This window comes from Micropterus dolomieu, linkage group LG15 (assembly GCF_021292245.1).
Source record: "Micropterus dolomieu isolate WLL.071019.BEF.003 ecotype Adirondacks linkage group LG15, ASM2129224v1, whole genome shotgun sequence".
Classification (NCBI taxonomy): Eukaryota; Metazoa; Chordata; class Actinopteri; order Centrarchiformes; family Centrarchidae; genus Micropterus; species Micropterus dolomieu.
The window spans coordinates 7,802,279-7,822,665 of NC_060164.1; the positions used below are offsets into that span (position 1 = coordinate 7,802,279).

General features: G+C 40.9%; 1 protein-coding gene across 1 annotated transcript in view; it reads right to left on the reverse strand.

The window, feature by feature from the left end:
- Nucleotides 1–20,387, reverse strand: part of zmp:0000000755 (phosphofurin acidic cluster sorting protein 2) — a 46,075-nt gene that overhangs the window by 11,588 nt on the left and 14,100 nt on the right. Inside the window, exons 2-10 of the mRNA XM_046070258.1 lie at nt 14,236–14,323; nt 8,277–8,366; nt 6,288–6,413; nt 4,690–4,852; nt 3,289–3,380; nt 2,923–3,003; nt 2,522–2,581; nt 1,007–1,158; nt 808–901 (exon numbers count right to left, since the gene is read on the reverse strand). Coding sequence (XP_045926214.1) covers nt 808–901; nt 1,007–1,158; nt 2,522–2,581; nt 2,923–3,003; nt 3,289–3,380; nt 4,690–4,852; nt 6,288–6,413; nt 8,277–8,366; nt 14,236–14,323 — 946 coding nt within the window. The remainder of the gene's footprint in view (nt 1–807; nt 902–1,006; nt 1,159–2,521; nt 2,582–2,922; nt 3,004–3,288; nt 3,381–4,689; nt 4,853–6,287; nt 6,414–8,276; nt 8,367–14,235; nt 14,324–20,387) is intronic.

Sequence of the window (20,387 nt, forward strand, 5' to 3'; positions counted from 1 at the left end):
AGCTGGAGAGTATTAATATCTCTTGACGCTTCTGCACGTTTCACTACAGCTGACACAAACCCCAAAAGAATAACTAAGACACTTTGCTTGACTAAAAGTGTTTAAATGCATCTTATAACATCTAGCTTAATGCATTTCAATACCAGATCAAAGACGTTCCATTTCGCCTGCAAGACGTGTTTATAAAGTTTGACTGGAGAAATTTATTGAGCAAAATGGATTGCTATAGCAGTCTGAAATGCTGCAAGCTATTTTATTACAGGCTAAAATGGATTCCCAGATATTTATAAACAGCTCTCTCTCTCTCTCGCCATCAGACTCAACATGGCTCTCTTTCTCTACCCTTGTTGTTTCCAATGGGCCATAAATCTCTGAGTAGGAGTTCGGGGATTGCTCCATCCAATCTTCTCTCAGAGCATGGGAGCATATTTGTCTGTGTGTGTGTGTGTTGGTGGTGGTGGTGGAAAGGTCATTCTGTGTCAGTCCCTATAAATACTGGAAGGCTGTAGGGGTGAATAGCGCAAGGACTGTAGGCCCCCCATCCTATTCTGAAGGGGCGGGAGCTGGTGGGCCGCATTGCGCACATGCTCAAAATATCTTTCCTGTAGTACCACGGTCCTTGGGAATCCCTGAACCACAATAAGGACTGCCAGATATTTAGACAGTGCCCAGGGGCAATTCCTTTACATAACACCGTTTACAAAAAAGAACATCTCCAGCAACTGTGAGGCAGAACTTTACGGGTACACAGTGGGACTGAAAGGAATCCGACGGGTTGGTTAATAGAGTGCCTGGCAATCAACTTACAGGACATGACAGCTCTCTCTGCTGGCTTTTCTGGCTGTGTATGCTTCCAATTTCTGTCTGGGAGCTGGAGTGAGACATCCCTTCAAAAAATGGCCTGAAAACAGAAACAAATAATGTAATGCATTACAGGTTGTGAACTGAAATAATTAAATATCTAGAAATATTAGACACTTTTATGAGAAGATGAGCACGGACATACTTGAGTTTGGGCTTGGGCGTGCTCAGGACGCTCTCGTTGTCCTCCATCTCTGGCCCACTGTCACTCTGGTTGTACACCTCCAGACTGTCGTAGAGTAAGTCCAGATCCTCCTCCACCTCCTGAGTCTGGTCGACTGGGTCAGAGTCCAGGACCTTTCCGCACAGGAGAGACACATGATTAACACCTCAGTACTAACTGAGATTAAATAACTGTAAGGAATGACTGGTGCTGTGCATTAGCTAATCACTTTCACAACTTAGCTAATGGAGCTCAAAGAATGAACAAAAACACTGAAGGTTATAAAATGAGGAAATCTATGCTATAAATACATCCCTGCCTTGGTCCTAAGCAGGCCAATTAAAAGGTAAGTGAGTGCTAGAGAAGAGCTAAGGTGCTGAGCCTTGATCTGCCAGCTGCACAGTGGGTATGTATATCATAGGAACTGCACACAGGCAGGCTTGTGGACTAATCAGGTGATTAATGCCACTCCATAAGTGCAGAAGCTGGCGGGGAGCAGATAAACACAGTCTGTCCCCTCTCCTCCTCCTGGCTATGTATTTATAGAGCTGTAGCCCTGCATACTGCCCAGCCTCAAGGAAGGGATTAGAGACAGGGAACTTGATAAAAAGATCATCGAGCCACCTGGAGCCTCCAGTACCATCCAGCAAAACTCAAGATGGCCAAGAGGCTCTTGTATTCATCACTGGGTTAAATCACCCACACAAGTCTATTTGGTCCCAGTGTTTACAGTTACATATACTGTATACCTAAAGGGATGAGTAAAAAGGTCGGAAAACCAACATATTTAACACTAGAAGCTCATTTTCTATACATTCAATCTACAGACGGTCATCACACAGAAGAAGAAAGAGAAGAAACGAGGTGATCTCAATTACTCCTATAGTTTTCACAGTTCAATGGAGATTATTATCATTATAATGGACAAACACAGATTATGTACTAATGGACATGTAGGGGTGGTTGCACACAAATGGTCGCCGTCCTGCTGATGACGTGATTGCAAGCTATTATGTAGAATTCACAGAAACATTTATTCAAAAGGACAGGAACGTAAGCCGACATCAATCATTAAGATTAAGTGGTAGAGAATAAGATTGTTAATGGATTCTGCATACGAATCGCTGCTAATGGCGATGTATGAATCATACACCCATGAGAACAGAGGTAATGCAGCCTAGCACCATAATGATGGTTGTACCTCTGTTGTGGCAGTGATTTCTTTACAGGTTGTTCTCCTCCAGACAGGAGAGCATTAGCAGTGATGGAGCAAAATGCTGTTTAGACCGTCAATACTGAGATTGTTTTCTCCTGTCCTCAGGGCAATTTAATAACTCATATGTTTAATAACTGACTTACTAAAGATTCCTAACAGAAGGACTGAGGAATTTTCAGGCGTGTGCACTGAGAAGGATGCTGTACCCCACTAGCATTCCCCACAGCGTTTGCTCCTGTCTGTCAATTAAAAAAAAAGTCAATTATTCTTTTCGCACTCACCTCATCTGTTACCTTGAACCTCTTCAGCAAGGCAACAAACTTCTGCTTAAAGTTAGGTTGCTGTAACAGGAAAAAAAACAACATGCAATTATGAGTAGAAACCTCTGAAAAGGAAATAACTGTCACAATTAAATATGCATGACTGCTGGGCTCGGGCTTATCAGTTCTACCAGTAACTGTCCACTGGATTACTCATTCACAGCCACAGTATGTAAAGGCCATTAGAATCAGTCCAGTGAACCCACAGTGTTCATTTACATGCTCATCCACGTCCTAATGGCTTGAACACATGGAACACAGTGTGTGCTTTCCCTTAAAAGCTTGTACAATGGCAAACACAGATCTTGAGTTAGGCTATTCTCAAAGTCAATGATTGGCAAGCAAAAAAGAAGGCAACTAACCCTGGTCATGGAGGTGGTCCGGATCATTTTCCTCCGGGGTTTCTTGGGCTTCCTGACCTCATCATCTTCATCATAAAGATCCTAATATACAGAGAGGATGGGTGAAATATCTGAAATCGCAATATCAAGTGAGATATAAGTGCCCCTACATTTTTACCTGCATACATTTAAGCTAAATGTAGAAAATGCATTATTATAATAACACAATATTCTGAAAGGACAACTGCTTCTGTCAAAATCTGCTGAATCTCTTCTTGTATAACATTACTAGTATATGTAACTACTTATTTAATTAATTTATTGTATGTATTTTATTTCACTAAATGTTGCAGATTTGTTGGCGCCTAAGCATATTCTTGCACTGACCTGGCCATGAACTGCGTCATCGCTGGCTTCCTGCTCTGACGAGTAGCTGTCATCGTCCTCCTCAGAATAGTTATCCATGTCTGGGGAGCGGTCTGAGGTAGGCAAGCACAGAAACACACACAGAAAAACATCAAAATACAGAGATACGTGTCTAGCATTATAATAGGTGGCAGTACATCTGTACAGCTTCACATTTGCAAGTTTCCCAACAGACATGTCTTTTCAAAACTTGGACTGAGAGGAGGTGACCTGAAAAGAGGTGAGCAGAATGCTGTTCACTAGTTCACTGCCTTATTACTGATGAAACTGCTGAAATTTTCTTTTGGCATAAAGAATCCCTCGAAGTGATATCCAACCCTCCTAAACTCAATGTGAAATCCACAAGTTAAAAAATCTTACACTGCAACTGGAATTCTATTATAATGAAAATGATGCTTTCAGTATAGTTTGTACTTTCACAAATATCAGACTGAGCCCAAACACAATTTTTCATTTTGTGTGGATAGACTTGTTCAACTTCCTGTCCAATTCTGGAGTTCATCAGTATTGAATTTTTTTGACTACTTGACAAGAATAATGTAATGAATGCAGAAACATTTTCTGTGTGCGTAATTAAATGCTAAATTTGCTTGCTGAAATGTAATGAAACTCTTATTATATGCAGATCACATTGCAGAGCTCCTTTTGTGATGCATGTCTCACATTCTGATTAAGTTTTAATGACATTTTGGTTGAAACATTTTTTACTATCGTTCTTTTGTTTAATAGCAGATTTTATTGCTTTGAACAGCCACATTCTTTGAGAGGCAGATTTTACTGCGTGTTTGACGGCTGAGGACAGATCAGGTGATTTTTCTTTTTCTTAACAGCAAATTCAGACTTCACTTTGCCTGTGAAACATCCTGTTCTACGTTCTTAGATGGGATGGATGTTATTAAGGATCACTGCAGAGAGGGGGAAAGATAAACATCTTTCCTTCCCTCAGTGTGACACTAGTTTAATACTTGGTGCATGAGCTCATCTGTTATGTTTGTGTGGTCTCCCTAATAACATCCAGAACAGCGAGGGATCCGCATAGCAGATGAAGGCTCGGAGTCCAAGCAGGGTCCAACATTTCTCCTCGTCCAGAATTAGAACAGTGTAAGCTAATAGCTTGTAAATCTGTTCAACTCTTAAATCAACATTACAACCATAGCTGAAGAGAATAACATATCCATGGCGATAGGTTGGCTTGGGATTAATAGAGTTTATTCTGTCCTCGAGTTCAGAAATAAGAGCCATGTGGAAGGAGGGCTGGCTGGAGGGTGAAGGCTGAAATTACAGACAGGATCTGGCCGGGCAGCATGGGTACAGGCCTGTCTAACAGACCCACGTAGGGGGACAGGAGATGGTTGTGCCCACCTGAGGTTTTGGTCTTGCGGCCAGCCTGGCCGCTACCATCCTCGTGGTCGATGGGCTGGCTGGACAGAGAGTACACGCTGATCTCCGCCACGCGCACTGGCGCCTCCTTCACGTTGCTATGGAGACCCAGAATCTGTCCTCCGTCTGTCGGGTGTTGCATCACCTGGACATAGGAAGATTAACCACTTATTTTAAGAATCCGCTCAAATACAAAATGGGCTTCAAACCAATCTATACAACATGCTTTAGTTTCATTTGATCCCTCCCCTGCAATGTTCCTGATAATGTTATCTTTTCTTGAATAAATCCAACTCAAAACTTGATATATGGATTTCATCTGGATAAACATCACATCCCCTTTAGCTGAGATGCTGAGATGTTACACTTCTTTATTCTCACAAAGATTTACTGACTGATCACAAGCTGACAGCAATGCTTTCTCTACATAAATCTCCATTAACACAATGCTGCTTTTCCATTGTGAATGTCCAAATAAGCTCAACCAATTTGCTCGTATCATCCAGTTAAACATTATGATACAAATTGCATAAACTGTTTTGAATAAGATGAGAAGGGATGAGCTTTCATTCTAAGCTCTATCTAGGGGGTACTTTCAATATTTCACTTGATGAATTGCTGCACAGGGAGTAGGGCTCATTTTGCTCAAACACTGGCAGGGGTGCACTTGAATGCTGCATGCAAAGTCCAATAAGTGACTCCCTCCAACATAATGCCCCCATATATTCAGAATGAGGGCACGAGAGACTTTACTCTACAGCAGATGACAACATAATTACCTCACAGGATCCAATAATGGCCAATCTAGCTTTATTCATAGAAGTCTGTGGGTTGTTTCACCGTGCAAGCACCAAAACAACACCGCAGTTGAGTGGTATTTTAAAATGTAATCAGGCGTTAGTCTCGTTTTCAGATAAAGTCAATTCCTGTCCTGGGGCTACTGCCTGAAAGTAACTTTGAGCATGAATGGGCGCATCAGCTGCTGTAATCAGAATTGAAGAAACGTTGTGTGTGTTTCTCCATGCCAAATCAGTGTGATACTCAATATCTACGTCTCAGTCTCAGTCTAATTATGTCCTGAGCAAGGCATTTTAATTGATCTGTATCTGCTTTATAAAGCCCAAATTGTCACTTGTTTACTGTAATCCAGCCAGCAATTTCAATGCATCTTTGCAGAGTGGCCAAATATACATATAGTCTGACATAACTACAAAGTCCCCACTGCCATGGACCAGGTGCATTATAGCAGCTCCTAGTCCATTATTTCTGCATAGCATGGCCAAATGCACTGTTTTCAGAAAAGTGCATATGAAGCCAACTCCAGATGGCCCATAATCTCACACAACAGTATGTGTGATGAGCATGAATCATCTGAAATCATGTGTAACACAGGAGGCCCTCTCTCTGGCAACCAAGACATGGTACACAGACACTAATAGCCATGTCAATCACTGTCAGAGAAGAGCAATCACAAGCTCAGAGCCAGATGACATGTTTCTCAAGAGAAATTAAACAGCTGACAATGAAACACGAAATGAAACGTCTGAAAGCAATGCACCAGTTGAGACACCACGCCGTACCTCGGCCATATTGATAACTCCCACAGCTAAAGTCTTGTAGCCCAGGATGGTTCGATTCTTGTAGCGTTTCCTCCTCTGCAGCATTATCTGCAGTCTGTTGGCATCCCTCTTCAGAAAATGGGGGTACTGAAAATAACAAAAACAAAGTCAGATAAACAATGCAGACCGCATTATATATTCATCAGCCTTTAGATGAAACCTCACATGCAGACTCATTTCAACACCTTGTTTTTGTTACTCCTTCTATGGTGACCTGCTATGAGCAACAACAGAAAACAAACCATACAACTGAAATAATAAAACAAGATTGCATGCGTTCACTATCTGTTTATTTTCATCTTCAGTTCCTTCCTTCACTGATGAAATGATAATGTACAGATACCACATACACCTAGGGCTGGGCAGATACGGCCAAAAATGTCAAATCATTATATCTTTAAAGTTTAAAGGCTGAGTTTTGCTCCTGGCTGAAAGTTGAAGAAACCAGATGGTTAGGCTAATTGTGGTTTTAAACTTTTCTTTATGATCAGAACAAACACTTGATGCCAAACAGTGGCTCACTCAACATGTGAGGTACAACATTCAAAACGATTGATAAAAACTTTTTCAACAAATATGCAGAGTAAAATAAAGTAAAATATTTTTTCAGTCCCTATTCTTCAACAAAATAAAAATCTTAATAGAAAAATTAAGTGCTAATATGTTTGTGATTCATATGAATAAAATCAAACATTAATTGAACATTTGTTATATTGTGAAAATTATATTGTCTGTGAAGGTTCTCAGTCGTCCAGGTAACAGTTTTCCAAAGAAGGTTAAAATCAAGGGTAACTGGACTTGGTTGATTATCAATCTTCAATCAAGTCCAGTTGCCCTTGATTTTAACCTTCTTTGGAGAAAATTATATTGCGATCATTACTGTGGTGGTGGGTGATGCAGTGGATAAGACACATGTCTTTGGCGTGAGGAACTGGGTACAATTCCCACTGTGACACATCCACAAATGTGTCCCTGAGCAGGACACTGAACCCCTCATTGCCCCAGAGGCGTGCGACCTCTGACATATATGGCAATTGTAAGTCAGTTTAGATAAAAGCGTCAGCTAAATGTAATGTAATGTTTTATTTTTTCAAGTTCATGTAAAAATAACAGTCTCACTGTACTAAGATGCCAGCAATGAATCAACATAACAGGTGTTACATTTTGCCTTCTGTAGTCGGTCTGCTGCACCGTTGCTGAACTGTTGGTGAACCTTCATCAAAACTTTGCACCTCACCCTCAGAACTAAATTTCTCTTTGAGACTCAGTATTTCATCCTCACATGTTTCCTCTGGAGTTACATTGTCTCCACCTGCCAGAACATGATCATCATTCTTGGTCAATAATATTCACACAATAATATCTTGTAAGATCAAGCTTCACAAGTTGGTTGAACACCACTGCTGCAATGTTCATGTCCAATACTGCTCCACACTTTTTTTAGGCTTCACTCAAAAGCAGTGGGATTTTTAGCTGGGCCGTTTAGGTTCCGCTTTTTGCAAAGTGTTTTTTCATCTTCAAACTTCATGTCTGTTTTGTTAACTTATTTCACCTCTATAGCCATCTAGCTATTCTAGTCCGCAAATAGTCAGCATGCATGCAGTGTCATTTTATTATTTCAAATCTGAAACATTCTGTCATAAAAATGTGCCGCTTTAGAGTAAAGGTCGTACTTGGAAAAACGTTGTTTTGAACAACAGAGACAACGGCACTTGCTGTCCCCCTACAACAAGAGTTAATGCCTCCTCTGACCACAAAATTACATGATTTCATCTTCACAAAATTCTGTAAACACACATGTATAAATACACACGGATATTTTGAACTTAACACTTACACTAGGGAGTTCAGAAAGGGCAGCGGTGTGCGTAAAGGTTTCAACACAATCCTGCCTGTCAAGTAACTGCCATATCAGTGTGACAATTCACAGTATACTGCCAGAGTGCTTGCCTGTAGTGAGAATGTGAGCTCTAGATCTGTCTCCATCAGTCCACTGGGTGGGAGGACGTACTCATTTGATCTCAGAAGACGCTTGGAACCCTGGAATACAAAGTAAAGCAAAGTTTCATTGTAAGCACACTCAATAAATGTTACATATAAAAAAATTATACATCAAAGACTTACATGTTTGTTTTGGCAGCTAGCTTGAAATTGGAATAAATCTATTCTGGTATGACAATGACAAAATTGTAAGATTTGAGTGTTGTTTTTTAAAGACAATCTATCCATACAACAGTGACTGAGTGTGCAAGCCTTATTCGAGTACCAGCCTGCTTCATATTCACACATTTATGCAGTATCACACCTTGAGCCAGCCTAGTACAAACAGTCCTCCATTCCTTTGCTGCTTTTTAGAGAACAGCGTTACTAGAAAAAATGAAAGCGAGGTGAGATGCCCTGCTTAGTGACATATCAAGGGCGAGAGAGAGTTTTCCCTACACCGGGTTTCAAAACTGACTAACTAACTGATATAGATTCAAACCAGCAACAGCCTAATCACAAGCTTTAAACTCTAAGCCTCAGCTACCCTCGGCATCTTTTTGGAACAACTTGTACTGTTTGGTACAGGTGGAACTTTGACTGTAACCTGAAAAAAGTTTATATATTTAGAGACATTTATAGCTGCTACTAGGTTGTATGTTGTTGCCATGGACCTCTATTAGAAATTAACAGCCACTGTTTCAAGCTGCTAATCAAAACTAAATTTAGTTTTATTATCTAATGCATACTATTCTGGTTGAGAAAGACTTATGACCTAAGCTAATTCTGGCGGCTGGCACTAACAGCACAGGGATTTAAATGCCACAGGTTGTGGAGTCTCTTCCAAATGTAAGGACACCAGGCCACAGTGTATCCTCAAAGGGACCTGTCTCAGCTCTAGCATGTTTCTCTTATGAGCCCCAAAGTCCATCACGTGCCTCATCAAGTTACAGTTTCATTCTTCAACCAAGCATCTTATTCTGCCTCTTATTATCTTGAAACGGGGAATCAAAGAGTGAACGTGAGAACAGAAAACATCTTGTCAACTCTCGGGTTTCAGGATTCAGTGTCAAGCTGTGAGTGCTGAATACAGGCATCTGTTGTGTAATATATTTGGCAAGGCATCGACTGCTGTAAAAATTTCGTAAGTCCCCAGAGCTTAGGTCAGGTATCTGCTAAACTTGCCAGTAGAATTAAGCAACACTTGATGAGCAGCATGGGGCGGTAAGGATATCCTTTATCTGGCCTAATACCCTGGGGAGAAACTCTTTAATAGTCCGATGCAGTGGGTACGACATTGGATCCTAATGTCATCACAGCTGCTAAATCATGTAACAGATACCAAATTAAATGGCTGGGTGTGTGCTGAGGAATCATCACGTGATATTAGAGGGTGTTAGCTTTACTCAAAAATGCAGCGATGCTTCTGTAGCTGCAACACTTCCATGATTACTTAACTTATTGCATAGCATCTAAATGACTATGCATTCATATCAGCAAACAAAAGGGGAGTATATTTTTACTCCATTAACAGTTTTTCCAGTCTAATCACACCTGCCAACTCAGAGTGAATAGATGATCGAGAGGGCAGGCTGAGGAAAATCCACAAAAACTCAGTCAGGAAAACAAGGCCAACAAATGTCCAAAGGCCTTGTGAGCCACAGACGCCAAGAGAACCGCGAGAGTCTGTCACAGCCAACAAAAATGGCATACAGTACATACCCCCATTTCAAGTAATCAACTCCCTCCAATCAACCTAGTAATCAACAGCAGACGAAGCGAAGAAAGCAGCAGAAGAAAACTGGAAACTTTAAATAGTATGGTATGTGGTATGGGTCAAGGTATGAAGTAATTTGTCTATCTCTGTGTCATCCTTGTGATGGACTGGCTCCCTGTTCACAGCATTACCCTGAATTGCCTTGCACAGGTCAAGCAGTTTGGCATCTGATGTCTCAATGTCCGCCTCCACTTCCACTACCTCTTTTCCTAGTTCACTGTCCCTGGGTGAGCAGCAGAAAAAGGGTGCTCTAGCTCATGGCCACAGATGTTTGCTGTGCTAAACAATGCTATTTATATATTTAAGAAATGTAGTTATATTGGGTATTTTCTCATCCTTAAATGAGTATTATGCCACTATTTAACAAGAGATGTTTGCCTGATCTGTTTTTGTTATTTTAATGAATTATTCAGACATTTCTCATACAGTTCAACATCTTGCATTAAGTTCCAAGTCTACAAACTTGTTAAAATACAACCATGCAACACTCAGAGAATACATAACACTATGTTCAAGCCGACCCAACAAAGTAAAGGAACGTTTTAAAAGCAACCTGTACTGCAATGTCAATAGTTAATAGTCAACAAAGCTCTGAAGAAAAAAAGGGAACAAAGAATATTTAGCATAAAGCATTCAGTTGTAATAAGCATTTTTTTCTATCCAGCGTAATGGCTCAATGTGTTCCTGAGAAGGTCATGCTGACAGTACCTTTGACAGTAGCCACAGCCCTTGCTTTGCATATAAAGCAAAAAAGAGGGTAAATCTCTGTCCGGGTCTGATCTTGTCATTAACTTGAGCTACACAAAGAAGCCCTGTATGCATTCTTTTCTCATGCTTAGAAGCTGGTACAATGAATCAGGATACAAAAGCTGAGCACTCTCAAACTGCCTGACATGCATTAACAATACAGAGCCTTGGCAAGGAAAGCTTGTACTGAATGTCCTTTGCCCCCCCACCCCTCCTCCCCGCCCTCTTTCCCCTGCTACAAGCTTCTCCACTGTCTTTCTGGGGCCAGATGGGGGGGGGGGGGGGGGGGGGGGGGGGGGGGGGGGTTGTTACAGCCCCTCTACTCTACCAAGCTCCACAAACCTGTGGGAAAAGAAGTTCAACTTTACTCTTCTTCTCAAGGTTACTTTTTTTTGGAAATGTTAAATTCTCAAAATTGGCTTCCCCTGTTTGGAGCAACGACAGGAAGTGATTTAGGTTTAGGACAGAGCTCAATTTGCAATTGTATTAAAGAGGTTTTAAAGGCATTTTGAGGCTTCTGCTTTAACCCAACACGCGCGCACACACACACACACACACACACACACACACACATAACTGGATCATATCTGAGTGTGCTGCAAATGGAAGTGCTTTGGACAGCGACTTGTGCTGAAATGAGGATTGCCTTTTCTATCATAATCCAGCTGACACCAATGTCTGGCTACAACCTCAGGCAACTGCACACAAAAGACACATCATGTGGTTCACATGTAGGAGCATACGGCACTGCAACCCAATGTACAGAAAATGTAGCAGCAGTTTGACTGAGGGAGCTACTTGAAGTGACCCAGCGGTCTCCAGGGTGATAGTCCGGGAACATACAGAGCCTCCTAGAGACTAAACTGCAATCTCATCATCCCTGCTGCTGTGGCTCTGGGAGGGCATCCAAATGGTTAGCCATTACAAGGGTTGTGCGTGCATGCAGGCCACTCAACCTGATGAGACCAAGAGAGAGAAAAGAGACGGCCACTGTGTGCGGAACAGAGAACCGATGACATGCGGTAATGAGGCTTTGTCATTCACTGTCTGAAAACAAAACCCTCCTATTCCTCTGTCATCATCTCCAACTGTCTCTTTATCCTCACAACGTCTCTCTTCTCTTTGCTGCTGGAAATTGCATTTAATGCTCCAGTTCCGGAGCTGTGGTGAACAGAGCTTCGCTCGGCTGTCCTTAGGGTGGCTCAGCAGAAATGGAGAGATTTCACGCTCCGGAGACAACGTAACTCATGGATAAAGCCACACTTGGTTGCTTGCTTTCTCCTTCAGGATGACAGTAAAGGAGGTGACGATTTGTTTTGCTTTAAACAGAATACCCAGTACTGCATAAAATTATATTTCATAATGAGAGGGACAATATTGACAGTGGGATAGAAAAAAGGTCAATTAATGAGGCATGAAAGCAGAGAGTGGTAACATATATAGCCAAACTGTGTAACAGCTATATAAGTCGTAAAACATTAATTTCATGCCTTTTTATGATGAGTATTAATTACTGTCAAAGAAAAAACATTGAATGTATGATTCAAAGGTAGTCTAACCTCTATCCCACTAAACTAGAGTCAGAGGCTGCAGCCATGGCAGCTGCTGCTACTCCAGTTGGTTAGTTTATCTGGTGTTACTTTTTTTTTCTCCATTATTATTTAGCAAGTTATTTATGTGATATAACAAACTTATTTACAAATAAGTAAATAAGTAAATACAAATGCTGGAGCTTCAGCATCGATTTATTCAACTGATTTTAATTACATGAAATAGGCAAAGGTGGGTCAACTGGCTGTAACGAAGGCTATATCACCAACAAGCCTTAACACGATAGAGTGCAGTCACTGTAGTTTTTTTTGCAGTTTGTCTTTGTTTTTTTCAGTTGTTTTTTTCCTGCAGAAATGACACTTTCTATGGTACAATCACTTCTACAGGAAGGTCAGATGTTGGCTTTTGGCTTTGTAAGGTAGAATGGTGATAATTGCCCTTGCAGACGTTCTTACTATTTCATGTTTTATTCACTTATACAGTTGCCCAACATTCCTGCATATCATAATCTACTGTTGTGATTACTCATATTCACTGTCCTTGTGTTGATAAATCAAACATGCTGTGTAAAGGCTACATACTAGATTTTTTCAGATGGATAATAAGAAAGCTTGCTCAGACTTCTGTTGAAGAGGAGCCCAGTCTTTCAGGTTCAGGTAATAGATTAAGTTGGCTCCCCCCTCTCTTCTCACTTTTAGGCAAGTCTAATTCTCAAATTCTCTCGTGTGTGGATTTTCTGGGCAACTGCAGTGAAGAACGTTTGAATGTCTTTTTCCTCTAAGAATTATTACCACATGGCCACCTCGATGCAGTGCGCTCTTGTGTGTCTGTGTACACTTGAGGTGTACTCGCTGGCCCTAGTTCTCTCTCAGGATCAACTGTTTAAGAAGCAGTGGACCATCATCTTTACAACCACTACTAGGCTTACCGCTGAGTGTGTGTTTTCAAACTGTGAGGCCCGTCTGCAGACTAAAGGCAGGGTTCAAGCACTGTGCCTCTACAGATGAGTCAAGTTTATGATGTTGACAGCCATTTTAAATCAACACTAGGGGTGTAGGTTTCCACGATTATGATCAAATTGAAAAATGCAATATGGTTTAATATCAATTACACAATACTGAAATATCAAGGAAGCACAGCTGCAGTTTTGCCTATGTCTCCCATACAAGTACATACACACAAAAATACACAGACACAAAGACACTGATGGGGCTACACAAGTTAAAACAACCCATCCGACTCTCTGCCAACAATATGTCAGTCAAACGAGGGAGATTTGTTATCCCACCTTTCTAAAAAACTCACTCTGTGTTCTAGGAATACTTCCAAAGTATTCCAAAGGGTAATGAAAGAATGGGAACGTTTTTCTCCAATAAATGGCCAGTTTTTCTAAGACGATGTGCTTTTGAATTTGGCATTTACACCATAGGTGATATGACTAACATACAAAATGTGTAAGATACATTTTGAATAACAATCCTGAGATTAGGCAACATGTGTTAGGACTACACACCCGTGGTCACAAGAATGCATTAGCAATCAATGTAAGATGCGCAGTCCGTCTTACGGTGCTAATGCTCCTGCTTAAAGTGGTAATGCTGGTCTACCATTTAAAGCACCTGAGTAGATGTGACTCACCAGGGCTTCCTGTGCAGCTAAAGAGGTTTTTATCAATCGCCAGGATTAGAAGCATGTCTTGTCATTGCCTAGGCTTTGTGATCTTGTTCAACAGAGCACAGCCACGGCAAAGAATAGAGAAACAGTGAGCCGCAGAGTCCAGAACATGGTACACGGCTATCAAATGTTTTGCAATTTAGCCTGTTAATCTCGCATGAAGGAGATTAACCCACCCACCTGTATTTTGACAGCTATAGACAGGGAGTTCAGCTCTTTATCCAGTTCTTTGAGGACGACCAGCTTTTTCAGTGTGAGGCTGCAGAGTCTGTGGAGAAGAGACAGAACGGGAGAAAAAAAGAAACAGATTAGTGATATGACTAACACAGTGTGAGCACACCTTCATGACACGCTGTAGCATCTGGGGTTGAAAAGCATGGTCGACAAAGCAGCACTCCCTGCTGTCACATTTTATATATTTTCTACTTGTGTCTTTATTCGTTCTTTTGTCTGCAGAGATCATACACAGGCAATGTCTAGTAATCATCACTGACTGCTAAGAAAGTGAGTGATCAATCGAGGGAACTCAATAATCAAACCCTAAGCTATTCAGCTTGGTACCCCTGGTCGTCAAGGAAAAATCTACGACTTGTTGAGAATGGGTGATGCACCACACTGCTACTAAATCAGGATTCATATTGTCAGTTTTATGAGCAAATTTATGGAAGGTGACATGGCACAGATGCTTTGATAAGCCATAGTGCTTTAAAATGTCTTCAGTCAGCCCTGTTTCAGCATGCTGTTACACAGTAAACAGTTGAATACAGTGGCTTACGTGACTCACTGCCAAGTGTTAATTAGCAAAACAAACAAGTAAGAAACATACATACAAATGCCTCTAAAGAAGTTAAAATGCATTTTGAATGGCACACTGAGCTTTTTAAATAGTAGAGAGCTGTCACACTGGGATCCAGAATGGGTGAGGAAAAAAGAATGAATGTGATGAATAAATCAAAACCGGGCAATATAAAAGGCTAAGACCAGACACAAGCTCAATCCCATTTTCTTTCACAGGTCAGAAACAATTTGTGACCTCTAAAACCTCCCCTTCCACCCTGCCTCTACAGCAAGACACTGTGAAAAAGTCAACAACTCTCCAGCCAAGTTCGCTAAAACTTCCTCCTGACCCACTTTTCCCACCAGTCCCGCTGCATTAAACTGTGATCAGTCAAAGCCAGAGTCAAAGCAGGGGACGAAAGACAAAGCAAACAAATAGCTATCCAGTCGCCCACTTTCCTTGAGAGCCTCTCTGCAACACTCACTGACTTGATTCAGTCACTCCCTGCTAGGCAAGTATGATTCACAAGGACTCATCACGTTCAAGCACAGAGGAAATTGTGGTGTAGGGGGCGGGTTCACACCAGCCTTGTTTAGGCCAGTTGAACCGAACCCTGGAGCATTTGTCCCCTTGGCGCAGTTTGTTTGGGTCAGTGTTAACGCAGCACTCTGGTCTCGAGGGGGTGTCAAGTGAAGTGGTGCAGTTCATTTCTGGTTTGAACACCATTCACACGAACAGAAAGGGTATTATTGTATTTGTCATTTCATTTGTTAAAAATACAAAACACATTTTCTTTTCCTGATATGGTGTCGACTGGCAGGGGGACTAACCTGGACTCACAACGAAGTGAGATGCCCAGTATGTTGATCCATACGAATAGGGGGACAAAAACCCTGAAGCAACATGTACCAGTTCATCATTGTTTGTCGCAAATAGCCACAGTTCCTCGTCTAGTTTATAAGTTTAGGTTATTTTGACCGTGCAGGCCATGTTACATTATCTCTCCCTTTTGTCCTGATGGTCAACTGATTGATCCAACCAATAAAATCAAACCAGTAGAGGGCTGTGCAGCTTATTGTGGAGATTAGGCAACACGTGTTAGTGGAGACTTTGTGCACTGTGGTGGAAGAAGTATTCAGATATTTAGAAATATCACAATGCAAACACTCTTTTTCCACTGTTGACTGTATTTAAGTTACTTGCATTCTGACCATTTGTCAAGTCTTTGTCAAGAAAAAAGGACAAACCTAAAATTCCAAATTGTGTAATGACTGCTTTGTAGTCATGTTTACAGTGCAAGGTTTCCAATGTTACAAATCTGACATTTCATTTTCTGAACACACCTTTCAATGTGCTTGTTTCGAGGTATTCTGAACAAATGAGCAAACCAGCAAGGGAAGCCGCTAACAAATGGTCAACCAGTCCTGTGTTCCATCCAATCACTTAATAACTTAACGCGTAGTAATTGGTCAGACATTACGTTACATCACCGATATTCACTTTCAAGGCAGCAGCAGTCTTACTCATTGCTAAAAAAACATTGATAATATGTTTGTTTATAGTGTTCATCAACAAAATTACAACACTGCATAGAGGGAAAGGAAGGAAGCTTGTTAGATCCCAAGAAGTTTATCCAAGCAGCCACCATAATATATATTTATATATATTTATTTTAGAAGGGGAAGGTATAATTCTCCAACATTTTTACTGCAATCATTCGAGTATATATTGCCAATCCACTTGGCTGCATGTGTGTTAGTATATCAAATGCTAAATCTATTTGAGGCTGGAATAATTAAATGTTAAACTTTGTAGGTAGCCCATGGATCCAGCTTGCCTTATGGTGAGGATGAGTCACCAGTCAGCCACAGCTTTCTGTCAGGAGGGAGGGAGACGGAAAGCAGGGCTGATGGTTTAACAACATCTCTATCCCATCACAGCTCACTCTCTCTCTCTCTCTCTCAGTAGACTGGAATTCACATGTAATTAAAAAGGCTGCAGGCACTGAAGGGGTCACATAGGGAACCAGGGATTTTTTTTATTATTAGACAGAGGTGTTATCTCCACTACTGCCGGCCACTGTGTTGTGTTGCAAGTGAAACTCGCGGCCATCTGTTCTGGCCTGTTGCCAGACTGTCCCTGTGCGCCTACCCAGTGCCAGTTCACTTTGCCACCCAATCAGTGACTACGGTGACAAACCAGGTGTCACACAAAAGCACTAATCATTGTACTAAAATAGCTGGCAGAGGCATTCACTGGGTCAAGGATAATTCAACTAGTTTTAGAAAGAACTGTGCACTTGTGATTATAGCTATATATTGAGGGGGGGCCACACATACAAGATCAAAATAGGGGCACATTAATCCTCAATTTGAGGCATGTCATTCCCACATTCCCAGAAGGAGGCTGAGGTGGGATCACAGCACAGTGACAAATAGGACCAAAACACAAAAGTGTTATCAATCCATACAGAAGAAAGGGTGGGGTGGAGAATCTATACAGCAGTCTGCAGTTCAATATTTCTGTGAAAAAGTGTTGGAAGACAAAGATAACTGATACATTTTCTGTCTGCTTCCCAGATGATAAGAGCCCACGGGGGAAATCCCTCTTTCAGTTTCACTGCTTGCGCTGGTTAAGTAAACACATCGCCTGCCAAGCTCTTCTTGTTGGATGATCATTGTTATAGACTCAGTTTGTTGATCCTCACATACAATCCTGGTTATGGAGTCTTTTGCTAGTTTTGATCATACTTAGGAGTCAGGACACATCGATGAAGGTAGAGAAACTACCACCTCCAAAATGACTGTAAAGTTGAATCACCTCTTTAATAAAAACTGAACATTTTAACCCCTGTGAAAGTGGAATTTACTGCGGTCCTGTAATATTACAGTAGATATAGCTAATAAACTGCCACTCAAGTGCAGAGTAAACTTCAGATCCCTGTACACGCGATTAGAACATTATCTAAATTTGCTGGCTGCATCTGTCAAGCCTTTCTGATAAGATGTTTTAATACACACACACACACACACGATACTAGCATGCATGTAAACAGACTACTTCTGACTAGGGCTGCAACCGGCTGCAATTATTTTTATTACTGAATAATCTATGAATAATTTTTTTGAGATTGCCCAATCATTTACTCTACCTATAAGTGTCACAAAAACAGTAAAAATTGTCTGTAACAATTTCCCAGAGTTCTAAGCGAGTTATCAACACATTGTTTTCCGTTTACAATATAAACCAGAGAAAAAAAAACAGCAAATTCTCACATTTGAGAAGCTGGAATGAGCAAAAGTTTCACATTTCAATTATCACAATAGTTGCAGATTCATTTTCTGATAATCGACCTATCATTTCATTATTAATAATGACTGTTCGAACCACGCTGTCATTTTTAAACTGTCCTTGCTTCACTAAGCTCACTTTTAACCTTCAACATGGTGAGGGAAATAATAATTTTAAATAATGTAAAGTTCACATTGTGTCACAGGTAGGGGCCAAACCAACTCTAAGGCAATGCAGTAATCAGACTCATGTCCTACTGCAGGCTAATTACAGTAGACGTGCAAATGTTTTTCTAGATGACATTAGAGATGAAACGGTATAAAAATGTCATAAAACGATTACAGTGGCCGAAATGATCACAGTTACGAGTATTATCGTGGTATTGTTAAAATGTGCAGAGAATGTTCAAAATGTACTTATATGCACGCACCTTTTACCAAGTTTTATATTGAAAACCACAAATTAGCAGAAGCACTGACCACGTTTTGTTTGCATAAACATTAAATAGCATTGCCATTACGTTACATTAATCAGATGAAAATCATATCAAATGTGCATTAACATCAAATGCTATAAAGTTATAAAGTATATATAATGACCGTATTACAACCAATTTGATGACTGCTGGATTTTAAATGAATAAAATATGTTGGTTGGGTGACTCAACCACATGGACAAATGAAGTATTTCCCCCATTGTCCCCCAAAGTCCCCACACCATGTATTGAGTTAAGTGTTAACTTGCATTCACAATAAAGTAGTGGGTGGTGGTATGAAGATCCCTCGAAGTGTTGCCACCTTTGATCAAGTTTCCCTCAGCACTTTTATAAAAAAACAACTAAATCCTTAGTCCTAGTCTAATCTCTAGAGTGCTGTCACTGCCTTCCTCCATGTTTTCATTGACCTAAAACAAACCCATGTTGCATGCCCCGCCTGCATCTGGCAGACTGTTAACTTTTGGCTGAAGCTGGATTTGATTTCCGTTTGATGTTGGAAATATTACCGTGGTTTATCAAATAAATCTGTAACCGTTTCATCCCAACACGACAGCTTCCATTACTGACATGGACATATAAAACAGCACAAAGTAGTGTAATGTCATGTCAAAATGAACAGTTATTGACTGGTCAATAATGCTCAGTAGGTGCCTAAGGATTCCACAGCTAATAGGTTTAGCCTATATGGTATCACTCACAGCAACACGATGTAGTGCTGCTCCATCTAAGCCCACAAGTGGTCCAAGTCACTCACTGTACCGTCACTAACTGGTGACCTTTTCAGTCTCTAAAGTAAAGCAAGGCCATTAGATTTACAAGGATGTGCCGCTCTTTTAGATTATACAGACTACTCCAGTTACTTACCAATATTACCAATGCTTCTTTTTGTGTGAAGAAAAAATATTGGACAAGCAACCACATCTAGAAAAGACCATAAATCTGCATTTCTAAGCTATATCATTGAACTGACAAACAGGAACAGCCCCTCAGCCATAGCTACTGTAGTCCACGTAGGAAAAAGCCATGGTAACATAATACCTGACCACCACTGCCTTATTATGGGCTATCCTAGGCACTACAAACAAGCAGATTAACAGCGAAGCCCTAATGACAAAATCTAAATGAAATTACCAGGGCATTTAATTCACTCCTTTTTAGACAGGGGCAGGTGTGCAATGGCCGTACATTAGGGCCACCCCAGTTAAGTTATTTTGCTTTGAACTTTAAACATGTCATTATTAGATGGAAAAGGAGCTCAGAGTTAAGAGGTTAATGATGGTCTGTCTGTGGCTACGCTCGAATCCTTTAACGTTTATCTGTCCTGGACAAACAAAATAACTTATCAGGCCGTACACTCAAACAGCCGTGGTCAAATATTTGGTTTCAGATAAGAAGCCTGTGATTGTGGGTTAAATGGCATGGTGTCTTATCTTATGTCGGCTGCTCCATCCATTTTCTCTACATCAATAACAAGAACACTTCCAAGGGAGAAATAATAAACATTTGAAGCTTTCACAGTTCCAGTGAAGTACAAGTTTAACACTTCATCACTCAAGTATGAGGATTTTTAGATCGACTGAATCACCAGTGACAAAGAGAGGCTAAAAAGAATGCACCACACAAGTGTGCAAATCACCTACATGTCACTCATTTTACAGCTGCCATGTCTCGACCAAGTCTCTCTCTCAATTCCAGTGCACACTGAATAACTTGGCCCACCTGTATTGAAGCAATGCTGAAACATCAGAGGAAACCAAATCAATTGCG